General features: G+C 39.2%; 1 protein-coding gene across 4 annotated transcripts; it reads right to left on the bottom strand.

Annotated features, from left to right (window-relative positions):
- Positions 1-309: 309 nt before the first annotated feature.
- Positions 310-22307, bottom strand: LOC119816663 (cytochrome P450 2J4-like). 4 transcript variants are annotated; one of them, XR_005285805.1, is made up of 10 exons: positions 21980-22307; positions 17782-17944; positions 15283-15432; positions 14718-14878; positions 9752-9928; positions 8433-8571; positions 4809-4996; positions 3203-3699; positions 3009-3126; positions 2770-2902 (listed from the first exon to the last, which is right to left on the bottom strand). XR_005285805.1 is itself a non-coding variant. In XM_038333497.1 (9 exons), the coding sequence occupies exons 1-9, from the start codon at positions 22187-22189 to the stop codon at positions 627-629; spliced, it is 1506 nt and encodes a 501-aa protein (XP_038189425.1). In that variant the 5' UTR covers positions 22190-22307; the 3' UTR covers positions 310-626. The 4 variants fall into 4 exon arrangements, 1 of the variants encoding a protein (XP_038189425.1); XR_005285806.1 differs by having other exon boundaries at positions 3009-3102; XM_038333497.1 differs by lacking the exons at positions 3009-3126; positions 3203-3699 and adding an exon at positions 310-805 and having other exon boundaries at positions 2764-2902.
- Between the last annotated feature and the right edge of the window lie 2054 nt (positions 22308-24361).

Here is a 24361-nt window from a genome sequence, read left to right as displayed (position 1 = left end):
GTAGAAACTTGATGTCAAAAAATCTAAAAACCTCATTAAAAAACAGGTACAGGTCTAAACAAAGAAGTCTCAACAGAGGAACCCCAAACAGCTGGTTCCCAGGCCTAGTTGGAGGTAAGCTACATAATTAGTTACAGAGCTGTTATTTGGGAGAGTCTCCATGGCCTCTCCCTATGGATGCACCCAGAAAATCACTTCTGATGCTTATTGTCTCTCTGTACCACTTTAGACCAACATCTCAATGTGCCAGAAACAAATGCAGGTCTAAGAAATGAGGAAGGAGGCAAATTGAAGAAATACTTCTTGAGATATGACTCATGATACACTTAGCATTTTTAATTCAGCAATTCGTTTTCAGTGCATTTTCATTAAAGGAGGAATCATCATTCCCCTTACAACTTATAGATGAAAAGATATACCATGGAGTTCATAAATGATTTTTCCATCACCAAATTAGGGGTCAACAGTCCAGAAATTCAATTCAATTTTCTAAGCCCAATTCCTTCACTATTTCTTGAGTCGCCTTCATTCTCTGACATCACTCTCCTCTCATCTGAGCAAGGCCTGCAAGCTTCAGGACAGCCACCATTTCTTCCTGTACTCTTTTTCTCTTTCCTTCTCCAACATCACAGTCTGGGGACAGCACAGAGGCGGTGACTGACTGGGGACAGGGTGAGGCCGATTCTGAACTTCAGGCTCAGCTTCTCATTGACTGGGGTCTTGAAGGTAAAGTTTTGCATAAGAGCAGTGAAGAAAATGAACAGCTCAGACCTGGCCAGTTGTTCTCCCAGGCAGGCTCTCTTTCCTGTGGGACCAAAACAGAAGATGAGTCACTTTCTCAGCTGATTTTAGTGCATGGAGCGACTGATATCCACACGTTTTTACTGCAAATTCTGAGCTGACCATGAGTTTTGTGTCCATTTGATTATGTCTAACACCTTCCTGATTTGGCCATTAGAGCCCCATTCACCTGGCATTTCCTGATCTTGGCCCAACAGTATGTCCCAGACTTGTGTTTTAATCTTGCCATCTTCCCAGGTGTCCTAGTTCCTTGCATTGACTAATGTTAAGTAAAGACTTAGACAAGAGGCATTCTCACAACTCTGGAAGCCATTCTCTAGGTCACCTCATGCCGTACACAATGAACTTGTATACACACAAAATTTATACACACAAAATTGTGTGTATAGGCACATGTATTTACATGTCAGTCTCTCTAGTGAATTGCTGGGTTCTCACCATTCTTCTTTGATGGCCCAGGACAACCCTAGTATGCCAGTGTTCTCTTCCTCAGTAAACATTCTCACCATGTATCCAAACTCCATTGCAGATATCTACAAAGTTATTATCCATGTTTAAGCCCAAATTTATGTAGATGTGTTTATGCATATGTGTTCCTATTCGTGTATATACATGTGTGCACATGTGTATAGAAGTTAGTTGCCAGCTATGGGTGTTTATTCTCAAGTGCCATCCACTTTATTTATTTATGTATGTATTTATGCACGTATTTATTTTGGAGACAGTGTCCCTGCCAATCAGGCTAAGCTGGCTGGCCAGTGAGTGCCGGGTTCCTCTTGTCTCTGGCCATCGAGCAGGAGTGCACACATACTCAGCTTTCTGAGGGGATATTGGGGATCAATCAGAACATTATACTCATGAGACAAGCAATTTCCCAGCTGTGCTAACATGTCAGGTATCTTAAGTAACTTGCTACTAGCTTCCTTTATTCCTAAAAATACATGTCGAGTGCGAAAAATAAAGAACAAGTGTAATAAAATAAAATTGGAGAAATAAAGAACAAGTGTAATAAAATAAAATTGGAAGCAAAGCCCAAAACCTCAGAATAGCTGTGCTAACTAAGAAGAAGTTTACTGAGACATACAGACAGGTTCTGGGCAAATTATTTTTTGAGAGGCATTGATTTCCATTTTTTGCAGTCTCCAACTTGTCAAGGGAATCTTGGCACTATGAGTTACTGTGAATCACACTAATACTAGGAGCACATACAGTGTACAAAGTTGGTCCATTGACAATGTTGACCAGTATGGATGCTGGGGTCAGAATTGACCATAGTGAAGAAAAATTTCATTTTCTTTATTTTCTCATTTCCTTTTCTTTTCTCTCCTTGTCTCCCCCCATCACTTGTCGAGTCTCTCTCTCTCTCTCTCTCTCTCTCTCTCTCTCTCTCTCTCTCTCTCTCCCTCCCTCCCTCTCTCTCTCTCTCTCTCTCTCTCTCTCTGTCTCTCTCTTCTCTCTCCTCTCTCCCTCTGCCTAGAACTGCATATTCTAGAAAGTATGGTTTTTCTGAGCTACACCCCTATACCTTTTAACCATTTCATTTAAGACAGAATCTCTCTAGTTTTCCCAGGATGCATTTCTCCTCACCATTGCACTTCAAATCAAGTCCATTTGCCTGCAAGATGGTATCCCTAATAATAACTTGGGACACAGAAAAATATCATTAAGGTTTCACATATCCACCTTAATAAAGAGAGGATATAGTGTATATGGGTCTCCATTCTTAGTGTTTTGAGAAAAAAACTGAGACAAGCTGAAATACCCAGGAAAGTCAAGGCAGAGTGAGAAATAGGATGGGTCTTAAGCAGTGCCAAGGCCAGCGAATGCAGGACTGCAACCAAACACAAAATGAAGCCACCTTGGGACATCTGGAGATGTTTTCATTAAAGCATAGGATTATGGGATGAGAGGAAGGAATGGCTGGGTGGAGCTCTGAAACTCTGTCCTCTCATGACAACTCACCCATTGAGAAAGGCAGAAAGGAGTCTCTCTTCTTAAACTGTCCATTCTCCAAAAAGTGCTCTGGATTGAAGGTTTCTGGGGTGGCCCACTCTTTGGGGTCACTGTGTAGTGCAGTCAGGTTGGTTAAAATTATGGTACCCTAGAAATGGCAGCAAAGAGTTAAGGCTTGATATATAGAACAGACCTGCAGGAGGTAAAAGTAGATAGTTCTTGAGCTCTCATGCATGACTCTCCCCACTTAGTACCTTCTCCTTTGTTGAGATAACTCAACATTGACTGTGAGTTCCTTTCTGGGGCTATTCTTGTCCATTAGGTTGCTCTTTAATGCTGGACACAATTCTATAGGAAGAAATGTGTACAGGTCTATGGAGAGACATGTAAGCATCAAAGGAGAATAAAGAGGCAGGCAAGAATAAAGACCAAATCAGCCTCCTCCTACCTTAAGGACCTGGGCAGGTGTATGAAGGGAAATGATGAGCCTTCCATCTCTGCTTTTCCATTTTTAGTCCTCAATGTGGAGGATTCTGATCCCATTCCTCAGGGTTAGGAGCACATAAAGAAAGAAGAGCATGCAAGCTTATTCTATCTGGATCACAGGCATGGTGCCTGGACTCCCCAGAGTTTGCTCTGACCTCACACTGAATCATCCACCTTATGAGTGATATTTAGCTCTTCTTCCAATCTCTCTTGATTTTGTCCATACCTGATTCTGAGAAACGTCTTAGTGCAGGCTGCCCCTTGCTATCTCAGTCCCACATCTGCTGCACAACTAACAGTGAAGTGTGCCATTAAGGTGATGACTCTGACACCTCCCATGAATTTCATTACACACTCTGTAGTATGCTTTCATCATCTTATGTATGAACACATTTCCGGAGTTAATCAACAAATGGTAGCAGACTTTCCCTGACTGTCTCTCTCCCACAAGCTGACAACCTGGAAAGAATAAAAAGGGTGGAAATGGGGGTGAGAACCCTCTTGTAGGCTTTCTCTCTGGTTCCTAGCCCCCCTAATGTGATCTGATTGGCAATTTCACACCTTCTTGTCATGCTGAATCAAAACCTTGGGCATTTTTTTTTTTCACAGCGGAGAAAATTTTGAGTTCTGGTAATCCATGGTGAAAGGAAGAAGAGAAGAAACTCTAACTGTTCTGGGGCATGTAGGGTGTAAGATTCAGGAAACCCTGTGCAGAGATCTTGAGAGCACTGGGAGATGTGATGGGGATTCCCTCTGTAGAGAGGGTATTTAACAGGGACTCATAGAGAGACATCAGAGGAGATCTTTTTAATATCAAAAAACTACAAGTCCCATGGAGGAAGTATATGTGGATCCCAATGATCAGAACAGGTTTGCTCCTGGATCCCCTCTCTGTTTAATAGTAGAGAGATTTTATACAAACCTAATATCCACAGGCCTTAACTTTCTAATCTCAAAAATGAGATGGAGAGTTATTCCCGAAAATTTGAGAACATATTTTGAAGATATAGTCAATAGCATACAAATATCACTTAGTAACTATTGGTCCTCTGTCCCTTTCAAATACAGAATTTTTGGAAAGATTTCTCTCACGAGACAGAAATCATTTGTATGTGTTATAAACCTGCGGTCTCTGTTTTATAAACAACAATCTCAGTGCAATGGTGGTGGAGGTGCCTCAAGTTTCATTCTCATTTCTAACTCAGTATTTCAAGGACTGTGTAGCAGCATTTTCTAGCCCAAGCCTGCAGTCCCTTGGTCATGAGAGCTGCTCTCTTGGGTATCATCTAGCAGAGAACTGCTGACTGTTTAGCCCACATTAGCACGGACAATGCTAGGATGTCTTTAGCAAACAAAGCCAGCCTTCACCTAAATGTGGCCAAGGAGTCTTCTTTCCCCGCTGTTTATGTAGATATCTGTTTAGCTCCATAGAGAAAAACTAGTATTTTAGCATACTATCTTTCTGCCCAATTTAAATGATCTCTTGAGGAAGGAATATATGTCACTGTATGTTAGCTTCTAAAGATGAGGTTAAAAATAGATATCTGAGCCTGGGAACGCATAGTTACCTTTGGCAAGTGGAATCCATCCAAATTTGTGTCCTTTGACACTTCCCTGGGACCATTAAAGGGGACAATGTTGCCCATTCTCTGCACCTCGTGGATGACAGCATTGGTGTAGGGCATGGACTCTCGGTCGGCCAGGCTTGCCTGTCTCATCTGGCCAATCACTCTGTCAATCTCAGCCTGTACTTTTTCTGAAAGAAGACAGGAAGTCTTATTAATTTTCAAATTTAGTTATTCCTCAAAACAATATTGAAGTTGTCTTGCTTTTATTTCATTTTAGTGACCTAGCTGCATAGATATTTCCTTAACCCTTCAAAAGATTGATTTAAAGGACAAATCAACAATTCAGTGAATTTTCTCTGAGCCTACAACATTACCCTACTTTCTTGAATGGAATAGCTGTGATCAGCATGGCTCACCTTATCTCAGTACCTAGTCTAGTATGAGTAAGTTCCTTTTCCAAAATGCATTGCAAACAATTCACATTCATGTTTCATAGTCCTAGAGCCTGGGGATGCTTAGTGCAGGGCACAAAGATGTTTTATCATTGATTGGAACAATTTTCTGTCTCATAGATTAGAAAGCTTCACTAGAGTCTCATCTCAAAGGAGAAATAAGGCTCTCTAATACTTCTTTATAAAATGATAACACTTTTTAGGACAGTATATTTCTGTCGGGCGTGTCTCGTGGCACAAGAGTGGAGAGCAGAGGACAACTGGGGGAGTTGTTTCTCTTCTCCTCCCATGTGAGTTTTTCGAACCTTACTCATGACAATGGTAAAGTAGCAAGATCCACTACCTCTTGTGCTGTTTCTCTGGCTTCTCTGCTACTTCTTTTAATTTAATTTTTCTCTTTATAGGACCAATTACCTCCTAACACATTACCACTGGTAATTAAGTTGCAAAAAGTAGATTTATAGAGAACACACAAACATCAGACCACAGCACATCTATAGGCTCTCATTTCTCAAGAAGATACATGAGCATGGGAAGTGGATAGCAAGAAGTTACTACACAACATTGCTGATAAAATCCTCTAGATTTCAGTTTCCATATCTGATTAATGAGAATAACTGAGCCTTATTTTAAGCATGTCTTGAAATATACATGAAGAGAGAGAATCATAAAAGAGAATGATAATTATCTCGCTTCCAATATGCTCATTGAGAATAACAAGTTATCTAGTTAAAAACTCTATCTCCTGGATTCTTTTGTCAGTCAATGACCATGACTAAGTTCTGCCAATTAAAATACAGACAGCCAGTCATGGTGACTCATGCCCTAAATTCCAGGCCTAGGAAGGAAGAGACAGACAGATTTCTGACTTCAAGGACAGCTTGGTTTACTGAATGAATTCCAGGATAACCTACGTTACATCAAGAAACACTGTCTTGAAGAACCCCAAACAAAGCAAATCAAAAACTGCAAATAAACATGAGACTCATCTTTGGAACAAGTCCCCTTAAGACAGCATCTGCATCTTTTCTTCTCCTTTTCCCTTCCAGGAAAAAAGTCCTCTAGAGGGCCCACTTAGGGAGAGCTAAGACTCTAGTTTCAACTCAACAACAATTTGAAGGGAGTTTGTAACAACAAGCTCAAGACAAGGTCCATTTTAAAGATTTCTCCTGAGAGAGAAATAAATATATATCACTTGCATTACTTTCTCTATAAAAACTAATTGGGAGTGAAATACATTTAAGAAAAAACTTGCCACAGTTATACCTTTGGAGGTTTGTTCTTCATACGTAGCCACCAAATAACCTCTAATTTGTAATAGTCCTGCTTCAGACTCTAAAATATTTTAACTAATGTTGTATGCCATGAATCACAACTCCTTTTAGAAATTTTATTTCTTCAGGTTAATAATGTTAAGTGTGTTAATGTTGTTGTACAAGCAATGGCCAGAACTTTTTCTATCTTGGAAAAATGAAACTCTGGGACATTAAATAAATTCTGGTTCTCTCATCTTCTATTCAGCCATTTTATATAGAGATTTAACTATTCAACATATCTCATTTGAGTGGGATAGGACAGTCTGTGTGATTTTGTGATTGGTTTTGTAATATAGCACAGTATCCTGATAGTTCATGCATGGCTTGGCACCATCAGAACTTCTTTTCTCCCAGGATAAGAGCTGCTGTATCTCATGCATCTATTTATGGTTAGGGAACAGTCTAGCTGGTATTATCTCTTCACTATTATGCATATTTCAAAAGCAACTTGTGCAATTTTCATGTACATTTATTGGTATTTTATGATATTATGAAGCTATTGTTCTAGAGGTCAAGTATGTATTCTAAATCAGTAACTTTAAAAATTAAAAAGATCATTCTCCAGGCACATACATATTTTCATTGAAACCAAAGACACATATACATAAATACAGGTACATATATGCATTTTGAATTAAATAGAAAAATATTTTGGGGGATGGAGGATAGTTCGAGTAGTAAAGTGACTGCCATGTAAGCAAGAGGACCCGAGTCTTATAATTCATGACAAAAAAAAAAAAAAAAGACTGGGTATGGTGACAAAGACCTCTAATCCCAGGACACTAGTAGGGAGGTGGTGGCAGACAGATCCCTGTGAGTTAGTGGCCAGGCAGTGTAGGCTATGTGAAAAGTTTCAGGTGAATGAGAGACTCTGTCTCAAAAAGTGAATGGTTTCTGAGGAATGATGCTAGCAGCTGTTTGCAGCTGTGCTATGGCTTACACATGTGCGCATGAGCGCGCGCGCACACACACACACACACACACACACACAGATAGTTCTTTAAACAAATATTTCTCTAACTTATGGGATGCATTCTGATTTTCTCCACCTAAATTTCATCTTAAGGCAAAAATAGTTGGCCTTTATCTACTAAACTGATTTTAAACCTCATAAATAAACTATTACCGACAATTTGGAAAAAAACAAAACTAACAGGAAAAAAAACTTTGTTCGATGACAGGAAAAATGTACCTATCCTCAAATCATTAAACTTTCCTAGACTCTGATGGAATACAAATAACAGCATGTACCACATTCGCTGATGAGTGCCAGTCGGTGGGGACAGGAACAATGTATCCAGCAGTGACATGGAAGAGTATCTGGTTGTCTCTGGAGGAAAATATTAGTAATTCTCCAGTCTTCAAACTTATGAAGGGATTTGCAAAGAATTCAGAAGGTCGTACCTGATAAAATTCTTCCAGAATGGGTAAAAACTGTGATAGAACACTCTTGATATCTTGTCTTGGAGGCAAGAATTAGAAGAATAAGGACAGGGCCAAGAGAGGACATAGAGTGTAAGAAGGGAACCGCACGGGGTGGGTGGGGTTGAAGTAAAAAGGCAGAAAGGTGACATCACAGTACATTAAACACCAGAACAGAGTTTGGACAGAATTCAGGGGGAAATGGGAAGGCCTACTGACAATGGAGGAGGGACATGAATGGATGCACTTTGTAAATGTCTGCACGCTTGGGACCCGTCTTAGCCCCGAGAGAACATGGAGAGGACATGACCGTTAGCCAGGGCCCATTGCCTCACAGCTATGGCTCTTCCCACTCCAACATGTTCTCTTCTGGTGCCATTTAAGCCATGGCTTCCAGAATTCTGCTCTGTCCAGTGAGGTCACCACATGTTCACCTTGGACATCTGGGTAGAGAGCCATGTAGAGCAGAGCCCAGCGCAGGGTCGTGGATGTTGTTTCAGTTCCAGCAAGGAAAAGGTCCAGAGTGGTCCAGATGAGGTTTTCTTCACTGAAACTTGTACTCTTCTCTGGGTACTGGAAAAGATAGTGTGCATTTGTTTAATCAGAAGATATGTAATTATCTCTATACCTGCTTTCTGATGTTAGGGAACACATTTGAAAATATGTGACATAATTATCCTTCAGCCTCTTAAATTGTTTCTGCCTGTCATTGAAACAAGATGCAAATGTATTAAATACATTCATTCAGCTGCTTTCTGTATGCGTGGGTATAGTTGGATGGTGTTTATAAAACATCATGGGAAGGCAGATGCCCCCCACAAACCTTATAAGTTATCTCTAGCATTCAGTTGAACTTTGCCTGTGTCTTGTACTTGGAGCTCATAAGGAATGAATAATTGGCCTTAGAAAAAAAAATCATCAAATACAGAGCCCTACTGTTTAATTGCTATTTTCATTTTATATATAATTCCTTCATGAATAAAGAATAAAAGGCAAGATGGATATGAAAGGGAAGTATCTTCCATTTACAGGCAGGGAACCTTTAATTTCTAATATTGCTCCAGATTTAATGTTACTACTAATTTTTACTCATACCAAGTATGTAAAACATTGACCTACAAAGATGTCTATATCTTCATTTTTGGAACCGTCACATGCTACTTAATAACCTAAAATATGCTTTGAAGAGTTGACTAATTTATGAGTTGACAAATATCTTGAACTATCCTTATGAGAAGGTGTTTGAGGGTAACAAGCACACAGATCAGAGGGAAAGAGATGCAATGCTTTGGGGATGGAAGACAGAAGAAGAAACCACAGCAAAAGATATCATTGCCCTCATAGTCAGGTGTGGTGGTGCTCATCTTTAATCCCAGAACTCAAGGGAAGAGGCGGGTGGATCTCTGTGAGGTTAAGGCCAGCATGATCTATATACAGGTTGAGATTCAGGACTGTCATGGCTATACAAAGAAAACTGTTCTTGAAAATCAATCAATCTATCTATCAACCAATTAATCAAACAAACAAAATGCTGTCAGCTCTAAGAGCTTGGAAAGGCAGGGTCATATAGTTTCCATAGTCTTTAAAAGAACCTTGTGTGGGCAACAGGAAGGAAAGATCATGAGAACGGTAAGAGAATAAAGCTGTGTCATGTTATAGCACTAACGTTGTGGTAGCCTGCTGCATGATCACTTGGAAACTATTAAACCACTACATTGTCTTTAAGAAGAAGAGACAGGGGCATCTTCCCCACCTTTGTCATTTCCGTGAGGAAAGCATCGATGAAGTCTCTTGGCTCATCAGGGTTCCAGTCTCTCCGGTGATTGTCAATCATAGGAGAAACAAACGATTTCAGTTTTCCCCAGTTTCTGAAAACTGTTTGATGTGATCCAGGAAGATATTTCATTATCCATGGGAAAATATTGTAGAGCTGATTGGGAAAAACAAGACAGTCAATGGGACACCATGGTGCAACTTTACAATGTTTACAGCTGTAGTCTTGTGTTTCCATTTGTTTCTTACTGTGAAACTGTGGGGCCAGCTTCTCTCTTCCGTCTCACCTACCTCCAAAACATTTCTACTCTGATGTGCAAAGTGTATTCAGTTTCAGGCCACTTCTTAGTAGCCCAAGCTGCCTGTTACTGACTTTACTACACCAACTATTTCTGGATGTCAGGACAGACAGTATTCAACACTTTTATCAATTATACTATCAATGCCATTACAAATTATTTTGTAAGCTGTTTTCATAAAGAATATTTATTAATGTAATCACATTCCTGACCCTGTGATTTTCAATATTCAGGGATTGTCCATAGACTCAAAGTCAGAGATAGTACTATTCCCCTGTAAGCCCTACAGAGATGGACCCTCCCTCTAGATCATTATGATTGTCCCAGTTTCTCCAGGAACTCCATGCACAGCAGCCTCTGCGATCACACTGAAGGCATTTCTATATTAGGCCCTGGTAGGTACAATTTATTATGCCTATAAGTGCTCTGGAAATTGTTGTAACCCGGTCCTCACTTCATGAAGGCACTGCTCAAATCTTACGTGAATATACTTCAAGTGACAGACATTTATTCACCTTCCTAATTCTCTGTCATGACTTATTTTCCTTTTGGGAAATCACCAGTAACATGTATTGTGCAGGAAACTGTACATTCTGGTGTTCTCACTGTGATTTAATCCCCATAGTGTAAGACTTTAATCTTTGCTGAAGTAAAGCTAATGGTGAGTGATGTTTTAATAAAATTTGTAGTGAACAGATAGCATAACACTGTTGAAGGGAGGCCACTTGTCCCCGGCTGCTCAGCCCTGAAATTATCACACAGAAACTATATTATTTAATTCACTTCTTGGCCTGTTAGCTCTAACTTGTTATTGGCTAACTCTTACATATCAATTTAACTCCTTTCTATTAATCTGTGTATTGCCACATAGCAGTGGCTTACCAGGTAAAGTTCAGTCCGGTTCCAGCAGTGCTACATGGCTTCTCTCCCACTCTGCCCTTCTTTCTCCCAGCATTCAGTTTAGTTTTACCTGCCTATCTAAGTTCTACCCTATCATGGCAAGCCAGTTTCTTTATTCATCAATAGTATTCACAGTACACAGAGGGAAATCCCACACCATAACACAATGTAAAATCTACAAGACAGAAAATGAGACAGATATGAGTGTGATTTTTTAACCTCTGCTGCCTCCTCCTTATAATTAATTGTAGCAGTTATAATAATGATATTAACAATGCTAATATTACTGAAAATAGTGTTGATAATACACAGTGTGCTAATGGGGTCTCCCTGTATCCAAGCCCTGAACAGCATGAGATACTGAAAGCCTTTCACAGACATCTGGTGGACTACTCTCTATCTTTGCTTATGTACTCTCTACCTGCTTGCAGACATGATATTGCATCATTTTGTATATAGAAGATCACGTTGAAAAATCAATGGACTTTTGCAGCTGTGCCTGATGCAATTAGTCATTCCAAAAATGTTTATCATCACTCTCAGTCATGTTTTGCTTCCTTCTAAGATTTTTACCTTTTGATGTTCACACCTAGAAGTGAGTCTGGTACTCACTGGACTACCCTGAATTCCTTTGTTCTCCTTACTGGAAGCAAATAATATAGGTCATAAGTATAACTGCTCTCATTCTTCATGCCTATTTTCATACCTATAAGTCATGCTAATTAATTGCTCAGTATTTAGTGAGGGCATCCCTGAACATAATGGAAAAATTGCTATGGGGATAAGTGAAAATAAATCCACTTTGGTCTGCATTATTAAGAAGTCGATGCATAGAAACAAAAAGTCTTCAAGAGAAAATGAGCTTTTGAAGGACCAGTGTCTGTGCTTCAGATGCATTCTCTCTAGAAGCATTATGTACTCACAGAATGGTGAAGTCAAAATATCCACAACTGCTCTCTGCACACACTCCAGAAGAGAGCACACAGTGTGACACAGAAACACAAGAAATACAGAAATATGAGCCAGGTGAATGCCACTAAAAATTATGAACTCCTGAATCAAGGAATTGACAGGTACTGAAACAAGTATAATACTACATAAAACCTGCAAAAGTATTCTAGTAAAATTCATCAGTGTCTTGGAGCATAGATGCAAGCAGATGGATTCAATAAAGGACCTGGAGAGGAAAGTCAACAATAGAAAGGGAAAAGTCAGTAAAATGGAGGAGAAAATCAGCCATGTGGTTGAAAAGATCAGTAAAATGGAAGACACGTGCAGCAAGGAAAATAAAGTTTTGATAAAAAGTAGAAATGTTGAAAATGAACAGTTCAAGTATTCAACAAAACACAGTAAAAACCATTAGCAACAGACTAAGCTATGTAGAAGACTATCTATCAGGAATAGAGTTAAACCGGGCGGTGGTGGCGCACGCCTTTAATCCCAGCACTCGGGAGGCAGAGGCAGGAGGATCTCTGTGAGTTCGAGGCCAGCCTGGTCTACAAGAGCTAGTTCCAGGACAGGCTCTAAAAAAGCTGCAGAGAAACCCTGTCTCTAAAAACCAAAAAAAAAAAAATATATATATGATCAGGAATAGAGTCAAATGTTGAGGACACACTTCCTTCAAATATCCATTAGGGAATAATTAGCACGACTACAAAGTCTAAGAACTCAGGGATATAATCAGAAACTAGATTTATGTGATCCCAGGATCGCAGGGTCACAGATAAGAAACCAAAGATCTGTGATAAACTGTAAATGCAAAGAGAATTGATTGAATGACCTTATAGCTGACATATCCCCAAATCTAGAAACAGACATAGATTTTAAAATCCAAGAGGTTTTTAGACCCTTAAAATAAACATCCTAGAGGGAAGTGCCTTAGTGATACATTAAAGATGTATAAAGAAAAAAGAAAGAAAGAGAGAGAGAGAGAGAGAGAGAGAGAGAGAGAGAGAGAGAGAGAGAGAGAAAGACCTGTAAGGAAAACATCAACTCACATGCAAAGTCATAAAAATTAGAGTATCAAATTGTTCATCATCAATCCCCAAGCCAAGAAAGCATTAGATGGCACAGTTTGTGCTCTGAAAGTAAATAAATGTCAACTCTGAACTCTGTTGCCAGAATTGCTATGTTTTAAAATTGACAGAGAAACAAGGATATTTCAAGAAAAGTGCAAATAAAAGTAATTTAGGAGCACCAATCAAACAAGACTGAAGGTGTTTAAAGGATTATTATAAACAGAATGAAATAAAATCCCATTTATGAGATCACAGAAAAAGATCAATTTCCCGAGAAGGATAGTTGAGCAGATGAGAGTTAGGGAAACATTCATCGTGTCTAACACAGAAGACAAGCAATCCTCAGTAGTAATAGGGAAGAAAGTAAAGTATAAATAAGCAAGCCAAGAAGAAAAAGAACAAAATCACAGTAGTTAGTTTCTGTGGTTCAATAATCATGCTAAATGTAATTGACTCTATCAAGCCTGAAAGAGACACAGACTAGTTAACCAATTAAAATCTTAGAGCAAAGTTTGTGTTGTCTCTGTGAAACAAATCTTACTGGTAAAGATAGCCACAATTTAGAATCAGAGAAAGGAAAACAATTTATAAAGCAAACAGAAGTGAAACAAGCTGACATGGCTATTCTGATTCCAGGAAAAACAGATATTAAATCCAAAGAGTCAGAAGCAATAATGACATTGCATGAGGACTACAGTTAATAAATCATAACAATTGTAAATAAAAAGTTATACACAAGCACACACTCTTTTACATTCCGGATACACACATGATAGAAGGAGAGAACCTATTCCTGAAAGTTGTTTTCTGACTAGTGTGCACCCATACATGTAACAAATGTATACATGTGCATGTGCACACACTAAATACAATGCTGTGAAAATGTTTTAAAAACGCAAAAGCATGTACACACACACACTCTAATATGTACACACCACGGTAGTGAAGGACTGCTGCATCAGGCTTAGCAGAAGCAAACACATTCAGGAAAAAATCCAGCCCTTGTGGTTAATCTCACCATATAACTGTTTTCCATATTCATAGACATGACTGACAGATGTGGAGAGTATTTGAGTGGCTATAAGTAGTAGACATGGAAAAGGGGACAAAGTTGGGGGTGACATTTGAACCCCAGAAATTTATATTTTCTATCATTAGACCAATTGCTCCATGTCACTGGGAACAGGGACAGTGCATTTTTAGTTATCTTACATGGCCAGGGGCAAATATAAGACAAGTGACAATTTCACATGGACACGGATATGAAACATTTAATCATAACACCTAAACCTAGGAATGACTCATTTATCTAACTATAGATAAACCAACAACAGTTCAGGCAATGTACTGCTAGTGTGGAGGTAACAAGTAACAGTGTACAAACAAGAATCTCAATACAAGGAGATGTGCTAGAAAGTTCCTTCTGAAGGTTTCTATGAGGAAGGAAGAGAGTGGCATGGAAAAAGAGAGTCCAAGTATACAATAATATTTCCATTCTCTGAAAGATACCAGCATTCCCATAGGCATGTCTATAGACCAATAGAAATATCAAAATAGTTCAAATAAATGATAGAAGTGTTTTGTTTATATTAAGTTTCTTATATTAACAAAATCATCAAAGAGGAGGACTTAAAAGATATTTAGATCAAATTCAATATTTCAAATGTTACATATTAGCTCAAAATGCTACTTGCAATACCCTTGACAGACATGCAAATAGAGTGCTTACCTGGCACATCACTGATCCTTCCAAACATGTGGCCTCATCCAGAAGCTTCAGCATCTCCTGAAACTGACTGTCATGGTACTCAAAGCGCTCCCCGAAGGTGATGGAGCAAATGATATTGGAAACTGCGTTATTGATACTGAAGTGAGGATTGAAAGGCTGTCCTGGGGGTGGGGAGAGGGAGACACGAGTCCTTCAAAGTTATTCATTCGTTTCTATTTCCTACACTAAATTAACTTGATATGATAGAGGAATACACATTGCAGAGAACCATGGAAGAGGCTCTGATCAGAGCATACTACATAAGGACTGAAATGGTCCAGGGACTCTGCAAATACATGGGAAGCCCAACTGATGACAATGCATTAGGTGCAGCAGTGCGTCTAATGACCATCGGTGTGCTTACCTGCCCAACTCCCAGCTCATAGTCACGACTACATGTTCACTGCCTAATCCTCAGTTCAAAGAACAGTGTAGTGCCCAAGGCAAACAGTTAGACATTTAGGAAGAATGTGTTCAAGAAATAAAAGGGACACAGCCTCCCACCCCTGCCCTGTAGAATACCCACCTTTTTCCTCTTTTATGACCTCTACAAGGTGATGGGCCTCCTCCTGCATGCGCTGCTCTAAGCTCTTCTTTCCCAACCCAAAGTTCCTCAGCGTCATCAGAGTGAACCTTCTTTGTTCCTTCCATGTCTGGCCACTGGAGAAGAGCACTCCTGGAAAGAAGACATTCAAACTTATGACACTGAAATTCTGGTCTAAAATATCCTCATGAACTCGATGACATGTTCAATGGAAAAGGAAAGGCCAATAAAGATTTGGTAACTGTCCACAGAGAATAACCCAAAGCAAGAAGCATGGTGACTAACATCCTGGTATCTGTAAAATCACACACTGGTATTTATTATGTATTGTGTAATCTACTCTGCATGTTATTATCAACCAGCAACAGATCCATTCCCACTGCTGTAAAGAAAGGAGGAATACATTATGAATTAAACTTTTCAAGGGAGCACAATTGTTTGACACTCAGGTGTTCAAATTCACATCACCTGTTTCCAAGGCTGACCCAAAAGTCTACTTAGTTGTGATAAGTTGAATAACAGGAATGGACTAAAGGATAGCACAGGCATATAAATTAAAGAGGTATGAAAGGCTCTATAAGAGAATTCCTTGTCAACACAAGCTTTAAAAGATGAAAAAAATTAGTCAATATGGTAAGAAGCATCAGTGTTCTACACGAAAGAACAAGAGACAAACATCCCGGTCTGTTCAGCATCTACCACCTATTTTATGGCACATGCAATGTCATGTGCAAGTCAATTTCTTAACTTTCAAAGAAATCACTAGCTCTTTAAACATAAGCCCCGGTCTCTCCAGTTCCCACACATCATCAGGTGGCCCTTTTCACATCATCAGCCTGCTCATTCAGCAACTCAGATACTTCCTTCATGAAACCTTTTGCCAGTAGCCTATGGGATCCTGTCATTCCAGAGTTTCATTTTAATTCTTTGTCAGAAATTTCCCACAACTTTTGCCAGTTTGTTTCTTCTGACGACTTTTGAAACTGGAATTATTCAAAACTAGTCTACCTCTCTGCTCGCTGCATATTTAGGAAATCTTATCATTTCTACAATTTAAATATCCCCTGTTGTCAGTTACAGGTGTACACTGCAGAACCATGTATATGACTACTTGCCTTTGCAAGTCACCAGCATTTAGACTCAGCATGCATGGGACGGCTAATATTATTGGTATTTCTGAAAGTCCCAAAAGAAGCTAGCACCATTAAAATACCTTGTCACCTGTCATTTTTCCTCTTTGCGTCACCCGTTCCTGTGGAAATCCCGCATGAGACTCATTCTCTGGCCAGTCCTCTAAGTTATTATGTCATATTGTTTTGCTCTTGAATGACTTCAGTCCAGGTGTCTTCAATGTCACTCTCACGGTCTAATCAGCTGTCACTTTTGACTGCATTTTCAAAGCCCCACCTGCTTTAACCTACAATATTTTCAAGCTGTTTTCTCATTGAGAGCCTAAAGGTGCCTCAGAATGTGCAGTGTGTGATCGTCTCTACTCAGAATCAGTCTTGCTGTTAGGATGCAAACCAAGACATTGGCTCCTCCAAGGCAAGGTGATCAGTTTGCGCCCACTTAGTTATCCTTTTCTTACTATTCTTGTCACACTGGACATCTTTCGGTTTCATGAGGCCCTAATCTTTCTTCTATTTTGTGGATATTCTGTTCCTGTTAACTATATTTCAATGCTACAAAATTAGTGTCTTTACTTACAAATTTTCCCCTGAATACCGGAAGAACATTGATACTACTGATAACTGCCTTGTCCCCTTAACATTGTAGTCCTGTGTGATTTTAATTAGCTAATTGGCTCAGCATTTTCCATTTAATGGAGTATATGTTATGTAAAGATGGAGATTTTATCTATTATATGCACGATGAATCACCTATGTTTAGCACTGTGCTTCCTTTAACGGACAACATAGTTATTTATCTAAAATTAATGATTGGTTGTTTCAAGGAGTAATTAGGAAATGTCTAAAACTGACACTTTGATACTTCAGTATACTTTCAATTTTGTAACATGCAACCTGATCTAATGGCAATACTGAGCATTCATGTTATTCTAGGCTAACTCAGTCTAGAAGGCTGGAGATGCCTGTGGTGCATGACATTAGTAATGGAGTATAAGAAGCCATAAATAAGCAGAGCTGCAGCAGGAAAAGGCTGACTGACACTTGTTTTCCTAGGACAGAGCGTGGGCATGAGAAAAGGGAAGGAAGAACACAGTGTGTCTGGCTGTGGCTGGCTGCTGCGGTTCCTTCTCATCAACACATTTAAAATTAGTTTTTTTCAATGTCTTTTAGGGATGATACCATTAAGTCCTCTGATGGGTGCTTTCATTTAGAAAATTTGGCACCCCTCTTCCTTTAAACATGGCAATTCATGATGGGACTGGTTTATTGGAGTTTTGGAAAGTCAGGTACAGGTACGTTTAACACATCATGAACACTATAATACACACTCCGTGTTGTTCAATAAACTTACCATTGTTCTTAGAGATACGTTCTCGGATAAGAGTGACAGGGCGGTTCAAAATATCTTGTTCCATTTGAGTAAAGACTTTTTTGATTAAGGGGAGTCCAGTTATGATTACTGAACTTAAATTACCAAGATTCAGGCTAAAAATATTCCCATATTTCTTCACAAACTGAAAAAAACAACAAGAGTTAGTGTTAAGTGTGACTGTGTCTGTTTCCAGGGATGGCAGGCATATGTGTAGCTAATGGCAATCAAGTTGAGAGGTTTCTGTGAATGGGGTAATGTACTATTATCTGTGGAAATGTTTAAAAAGTTGTGGTTTCCTCTACTATACTAAACTAAAATACAAATAATATGTTTGTATGAATTGACTATGCAACCACCATGTGTCAACCAAAGGAAGGCATGAAGATATAAGTTTCAGCAAGGAAGCAAAAGCGCTGCTCTGAAGCATCCCGAAATCTAATGAAAGGAGAACATGTGACACGTTTGACCTAACAAACGTCAAGGAGCGTGCTTATAGGTTTGATGTTGGTGCAGATTGTATGGCCTTCCCAGGAGATCAAAGTGATTCAGCAGAAAATAATGGCAATACTCAACACATATTAGACATGGGATGTACATGTGTGATGAATGGGACAAACACTAAGGGAAGTATGTGAATCTGTATATGGAAGAGGTTCCTTAGTGTGAGAAGAATGATCTTGATTTTTTTTTTCCTTTCACCAAACTTCAACCTATTTCAGGATTAGAGATTTCCTCTTAAGGCTTTCATTCCTATATCTAGCCAACATGAACCGAATGAACATCAACTTGTTCCTAGACTACCTCATGAAGATGAAAGTGTTTCAAAGAAATTAAAGGGTGAAACTGAAACATTTTGACTCATGATGAGGCAGTGAAAAAAGAATATCAGCCCAGAAAAGATTGAAATGCATGTGTACAAGGCAGCTAGAGCAACCATGGAATCCTTAGTTAATCACAATATCACGTATCTATTTAGGCAAAGGAGAATGTGCCTTCCCCAAACCTTGCTGGATATGAACTGTACAATAAAGAGCTGAGGATAGCAGTGGATATATCTCTGTAGATCTGGAGTGATGTAATCGTGTAGGGTCTATGGTTCACTACCTGGGCTCTTGACAGAGGTGCTGCCTTCCAAATTTCAGACTCCCAGCTATGAAAGAGTAAAAATTACTCCCCCCTCAATAAGTTCTTTGGGGAAGGATGAGAGTGGCACTGTGAGAAACACTCTGTTTAGTTCCAGTACCAAGCCATCAACTGCATCTCCGAGAAATGAATGAGCTTTGTGTTCAAAGGCCTGGAGATACAAATTCATGGTGAGAGCCCGGACAATAACTCACCAGTCCCAGATAGCTGCACTCACAGAGTGGGTACTCAGTATGCTTTATGATTTACTTCATTCTTTATAACTGTTTGACCATAGTTAGAATTTACATCATCTTTCTGAAGAGGAAATACATTTCTAATGAAGGAATATAGCCTAGAAAATCTCTTGCCTGGTGGAGGGACTCTGCCAGATGTTATGTACATCTGCAGAGAAATATGACCTTTGGATCTCTATGAGACTTGGAGTTTAGTGGCCGGTATTGTGGGGACCATGCATGAGGTTGTGGGTGACAGAGTTTAGGGGGCAAGAAGAGGCACTTGGAGAGAATAAGAGAAATGCAGAAAACACAAGGTGTTGTAAAGTTGGTTGGGAGTATGTGATCATTTTCAAAGATCCCTCCATCTGTTGTTCACAAATCTGCCTCATGTTGAGCCAGCTCTTCTTTTGTCATCCCGAGTTCTGCCAGTAGTACCAAACAAGAGGGTAAAAGTTCCCCAGGTATCTGTGGTCTCCTTCCCTACTCTTACCTTTACTGACTTGTGCCCTATCTTATCAATCACTAAACCGTGGACCTTTGCAGACCCTATCCAAACAAACGTAGTGATTTATCTTAATCCAATATTTTATACTCGTATTATAGATCAAGCCTCAGACTCTGTATCTCTCTAGTTCTTTATCCAGAGTCCTTGCTAACTTCATTGGGTTGTAGCACAATCTGTCTTGTCTGGTTCATAAGGCAGAGCCAACAAATGTATGTCTTTTCTTTTAAGAGTTGTCAATAAAAGATGTGTACAAATGAGGAAAAAGCAAAATTCATCTTCATCAGCTTGTGGGTGAGTTTTTAGATTGTATGAGAATTTATTGACTAAATTTATTAACTAACTTTTAAAATCAACTGTGAAGCTTGGAACAACTTAAATAGTATAGCTAAAGTGTCTCCTAACAAGTAATGTGTACCACATAGATTCCCTCCTTGTACTGGAGCGGCATTCAGCATCTGAGACTAGGTACTAGGGTCAAGGTTCTTTCCACCTGTACTCTGCGCCCATGTATGTTTCTAGTTCAAAACAAGTGATTCAAAAATTTTATCTTGTTGCAATAAAAGTGAATATGGACAGGTCCTGATCACTACAGGATTTCTCAACTGTGCCAGGTCTGTCTGCCAATTAATGTAATAATGTATGAAATGACCCAGAAGACCCTTGGGTAAATGTCATAATGCAGGCAGAGAACAGTTATCACTGCACAGTATAAGCCATTTGAAAAACTAAAACAAAAGTGTTTTTTTTTCTTAAAGGTGGCTCAGAGGGTTAAAACAGAGCTAAAATTAAAAATAACAATAGAAAGATCAACAATGTATTAAAATAAAGAAACAGAATAAATCTATGGATATGAGAAACAAAGCTTGGTAACAGTAGTTTTTAGACTCTATAGAAGAGCACAGTATGCTTTGAAATTTCAGTGTATATCTGCTCCTCACTATAATGCTGTGCACATGAACTCATTTAAGCACAGCTGTGTATACTCCTTGGTACATTGACTCCTCTTCACGGTTAACACTCTCATTGACCATCTTCTCAGAGAGCCTTAGAGTGCAGAAAAATGTGTAATGCACAGCCTAAGATGACATCTGCTATAGTCCTGTTAGAACCTGAGATGAAGACAAAGTCATCTAAGGGAAATGGTACTTGAACAAATTCTTAAATGGTGAGGTTATCAGAAAAACATATATAGTGTGTATGAAGTGAACTCCCTTGATTTCAGTCAAGAATTTTGAAAGAGTTTTTCTAAGAAAGATGACTCATTGGGGCTCAAGACATTGGTTTGGGAGGTATCTGAGCTGCTTTAATCTGAATTCTCATTCTTACCATATTTATGATTTGGAAGAAAATTGGTGATATTTTCTGTAACTATTTCTAAATCTATGTGTCTTAGGTTCATTGTCATAAGTAAACATGTCAACAGAACAACTAACAAAGTAATCATAACAATTGATAAATTAGGAGTCTTTCTTAGTAACTGAAAACATCAGTAGGTGAGCAGTCAGCAAGGATATAGAAAAAATTAAGGCTCAGTAAGAGAGAGATAACACCTATACAAAACTCCAGTCAAGAGTAGTAGAATGAACACATACACACAGACACACACACACACACACACCACTTCTTATATTTTTCTGGAGAAGCACTTTAACTAACTAAGCTGAGGCCAAGGATTTACACACACTTCTTAAAGCAGCAGGACATATCTGACTCTATCATAATTTACTATTAGATCATCAAACAGACCTGGACATATTTAAAGAATTCAACTCATACAGTGTGTTTTCTAACCACAATGGAATCACCTGGAAGTATGTCATAGAAAGATAAGAAATTCTCCAATTATTTGTGTCTTTTTCTTCTTCTTTTCCTCCCTCCCTCTCTTTCTTCCTCCCTCCCTCTTTTTCTTCCTCCCTCCCGGCCTCCCTGCCTCCCTCCATCCCTCTTTTCCTTCCTTCCTCCATCCCTCTCTTCCTTCCTCCCTCCCTGCCTCCCTGCCTCCCTCCCTCCCTTCCTCCCTCCATCCCTCTCCCTCCCTCTATCTTTAGTCTTACAAACAGGATTTCTCTGTGTGGTAAAGGCTGCTCTGGAACTCGGTCCTTAGACTAAGCTGGCATCAAACTCACAGAGATCTGCCACCACTGCCCTACTGAGCTTCATATTTCTTAAAAGCACAAGTTTAGGAGCTAACTCTTTGGCCTGGAATTAGCAACTGTGAGCAGGAGCCTTGGAGTCACCCCGCCCCCACCCTCTGTTCTTAGCAGTTCAGGATTAGGTCAGTACAAAATCAGGCTCTATCTTCGGTTCCTACCTGCTGGACTCCCAGGTGTGGCTGCTTCACGTCCAACTGCAGTAAATTGCCCACGAAGGGCAGACGTCGTGGCCCTGGCGGAAAGTTCTTGGGGCGCCGGCTTTTGAGGTAGTCAATCAGGAACAAGAAGGTGACAGCAGCCAGCAGCAGAGTCCAGAGATGGAGCCCTGCCCACAGGCTGGCCACAAGGGAGCCCGTAGATGAGAGCATGGTTGTTATCCCAGCAGACTCTTCGGAGGAATGAGGGTCTGAGCTGAGGCTCAGGGCTGCTAATTTTATAGGGCTCTCAGATAATCTATTTCTCTTCACTTCCGTACACACCCTTCCATTTCCCTCAGAGACTCTAGGACCCAGAGAGCACAGAAACCCCGCCCTTACAGCCCCACCCCTCCCTCTCTAAGCCGAGGTCCCAGCCACTTCTTCCTGTTAGCACAGGACCTACCACTAATAATCAGAGCTCTCTGCCCTGCCCTATCACAAGCTTAACTAGATCTTTGGAGTTGCGGCTTTTCCCTTCGAAAGGAAGTTACACTTGGCGCTGAAAAGAATTTGGGTTTAATTTGGTAATTACAATTTGCATTCACTTATAAACTACTTTGGTATTATGTCCAGGATATAAAAACCCAAGTAGCTGTAGACAGTCCGTAGAAGCACATAGCTGTAACTGAAAGTGGATTCTTTGTTGTAAAGTCTGATTTTCGTAGCTTTTATTTAGCTCTGTAACTTACCAGTTCTAAAGTTACACCATCTGGTTTCATTTTCGTAGCTCTAAGCAACTGCTAATTGCAAATTTATCCTCTTGAGGGTATGAGCTAATATTAAGCAGAGAATTTGACTTTTTAAAAACACAGAACTTATATGGCACTGGGACTTGTTTCTACTGCAAGTACTGGCTTTTGGGGACCCTAGTCTATTTGGATGCAAAGCTTCCTAGACCTGGATTGGGGGGTGGGGTGGGCTTGGACTTCCCACAGGGCAGGATTTCCTACCCTTTCTTAAGGAGGGAGGGGGAGGGAGGAGGATGAGTGAGGAAGCAGGAGGGGAATGGGAGGAGGGGAAGAAGTGTAAATTTTTGAATGGAAAAATAAATAATAATAATAATAAAACAATAAAAAAGAAAACACAGAACTTAGCTCGAGCAGTGATAGGCTTTAGTCAGGTTGAGCAATCACTGACAGGTTGGTTTGAAATAATGTTTTTTTCCCCCCTTTGGTTTAAATTGGAAGAGATAAGAACTTTTAAATACTCAGGTTTTGAATGTGACTGTTGGGATTCTGTCTCCATCCCGAAATCCTAATCACGAAAAGCCACATTTTCAAGTAAAAAGATCTTTGAAAATAAATTTGTCCTTCACATATTACAGCTCAGTAAGAGCCTCCCTAAGCATTTTCGTTTATATATTAAGACTATTTTTGAAAATAATTTATTTTAATAAGGATTTTAAGATATATTTAAGAGGCATTTGATTAACATAAAGCATTTTATACCATACAATTCTTATTTTTCCCATGACTATTGACTTAATTGAAATATAATTTTAATATTTTTTTCTGTAGAACCTATTTTGGAAGAAAATTCTCACTTAAATCTATATGCATGATATTAAATTTTATAGCTTAATTAAACAGTAGTTCTCCAGTTCTTATGAATAGTATTTTATTAAACAAATTACATTTTAGGTTTTTTATTAATAAACACCAAAATAACATTTTAATAAGTTTTAAGAGCTTTAGCCTACCTGTATAAGGCTGTATATACTTATCAAGCCTTTTGATAAATAACTCAAATATTCACATTTAAAAATATGTGTATGTATATTTTAATTGTGCATCCTATACATATGCATATATATTACATATGTGATTATAGACACACACACATATATATAATAAAATATATGCAAATAAAAAATTGAATTGGTCACTGCATTTGTCACTAAGTTTTTGGGGGGGAACATATGGAAATATATATCATAGACTAGACACAATTACATGCAATGTAGCTATGGCCAATATAATAACCAAGTAGAAAACTCAGATATCTTTATCTCTTTATGGCATGAAGAAAGCTGAGTAAAATGAACAAAAGGTCAAGTTTATCATGTGGACTTAAGGCAACATCCTTTTCTATTTTTAGAACAAACTCTCTGAGGATAAAATGTCATTACAGATAAAACTATTACCCTCAATGTTACTTTAGGTTAAAAAAATTCTCTATTAATTTGTAGTAGGGCTGAACTACATTTCCCGTGCCTGCTTTCATATCTGCATGAAAGGAGAACTAACTGGAAGCATAGCATCATGGATTGGCTATCAGCTCCCTGCTTACTACAACTCTCACCTGTATTTTATCCTGGTCTACATAAAGATGATCTGTCCCACA

Source organism: Arvicola amphibius, chromosome 6, assembly GCF_903992535.2.
Source record: "Arvicola amphibius chromosome 6, mArvAmp1.2, whole genome shotgun sequence".
NCBI classification, from domain to species: domain Eukaryota; kingdom Metazoa; phylum Chordata; class Mammalia; order Rodentia; family Cricetidae; genus Arvicola; species Arvicola amphibius.
The sequence above is the reverse complement of the archived record's forward strand: the minus strand, read 5'-3'. Positions and strand labels throughout refer to the sequence as shown.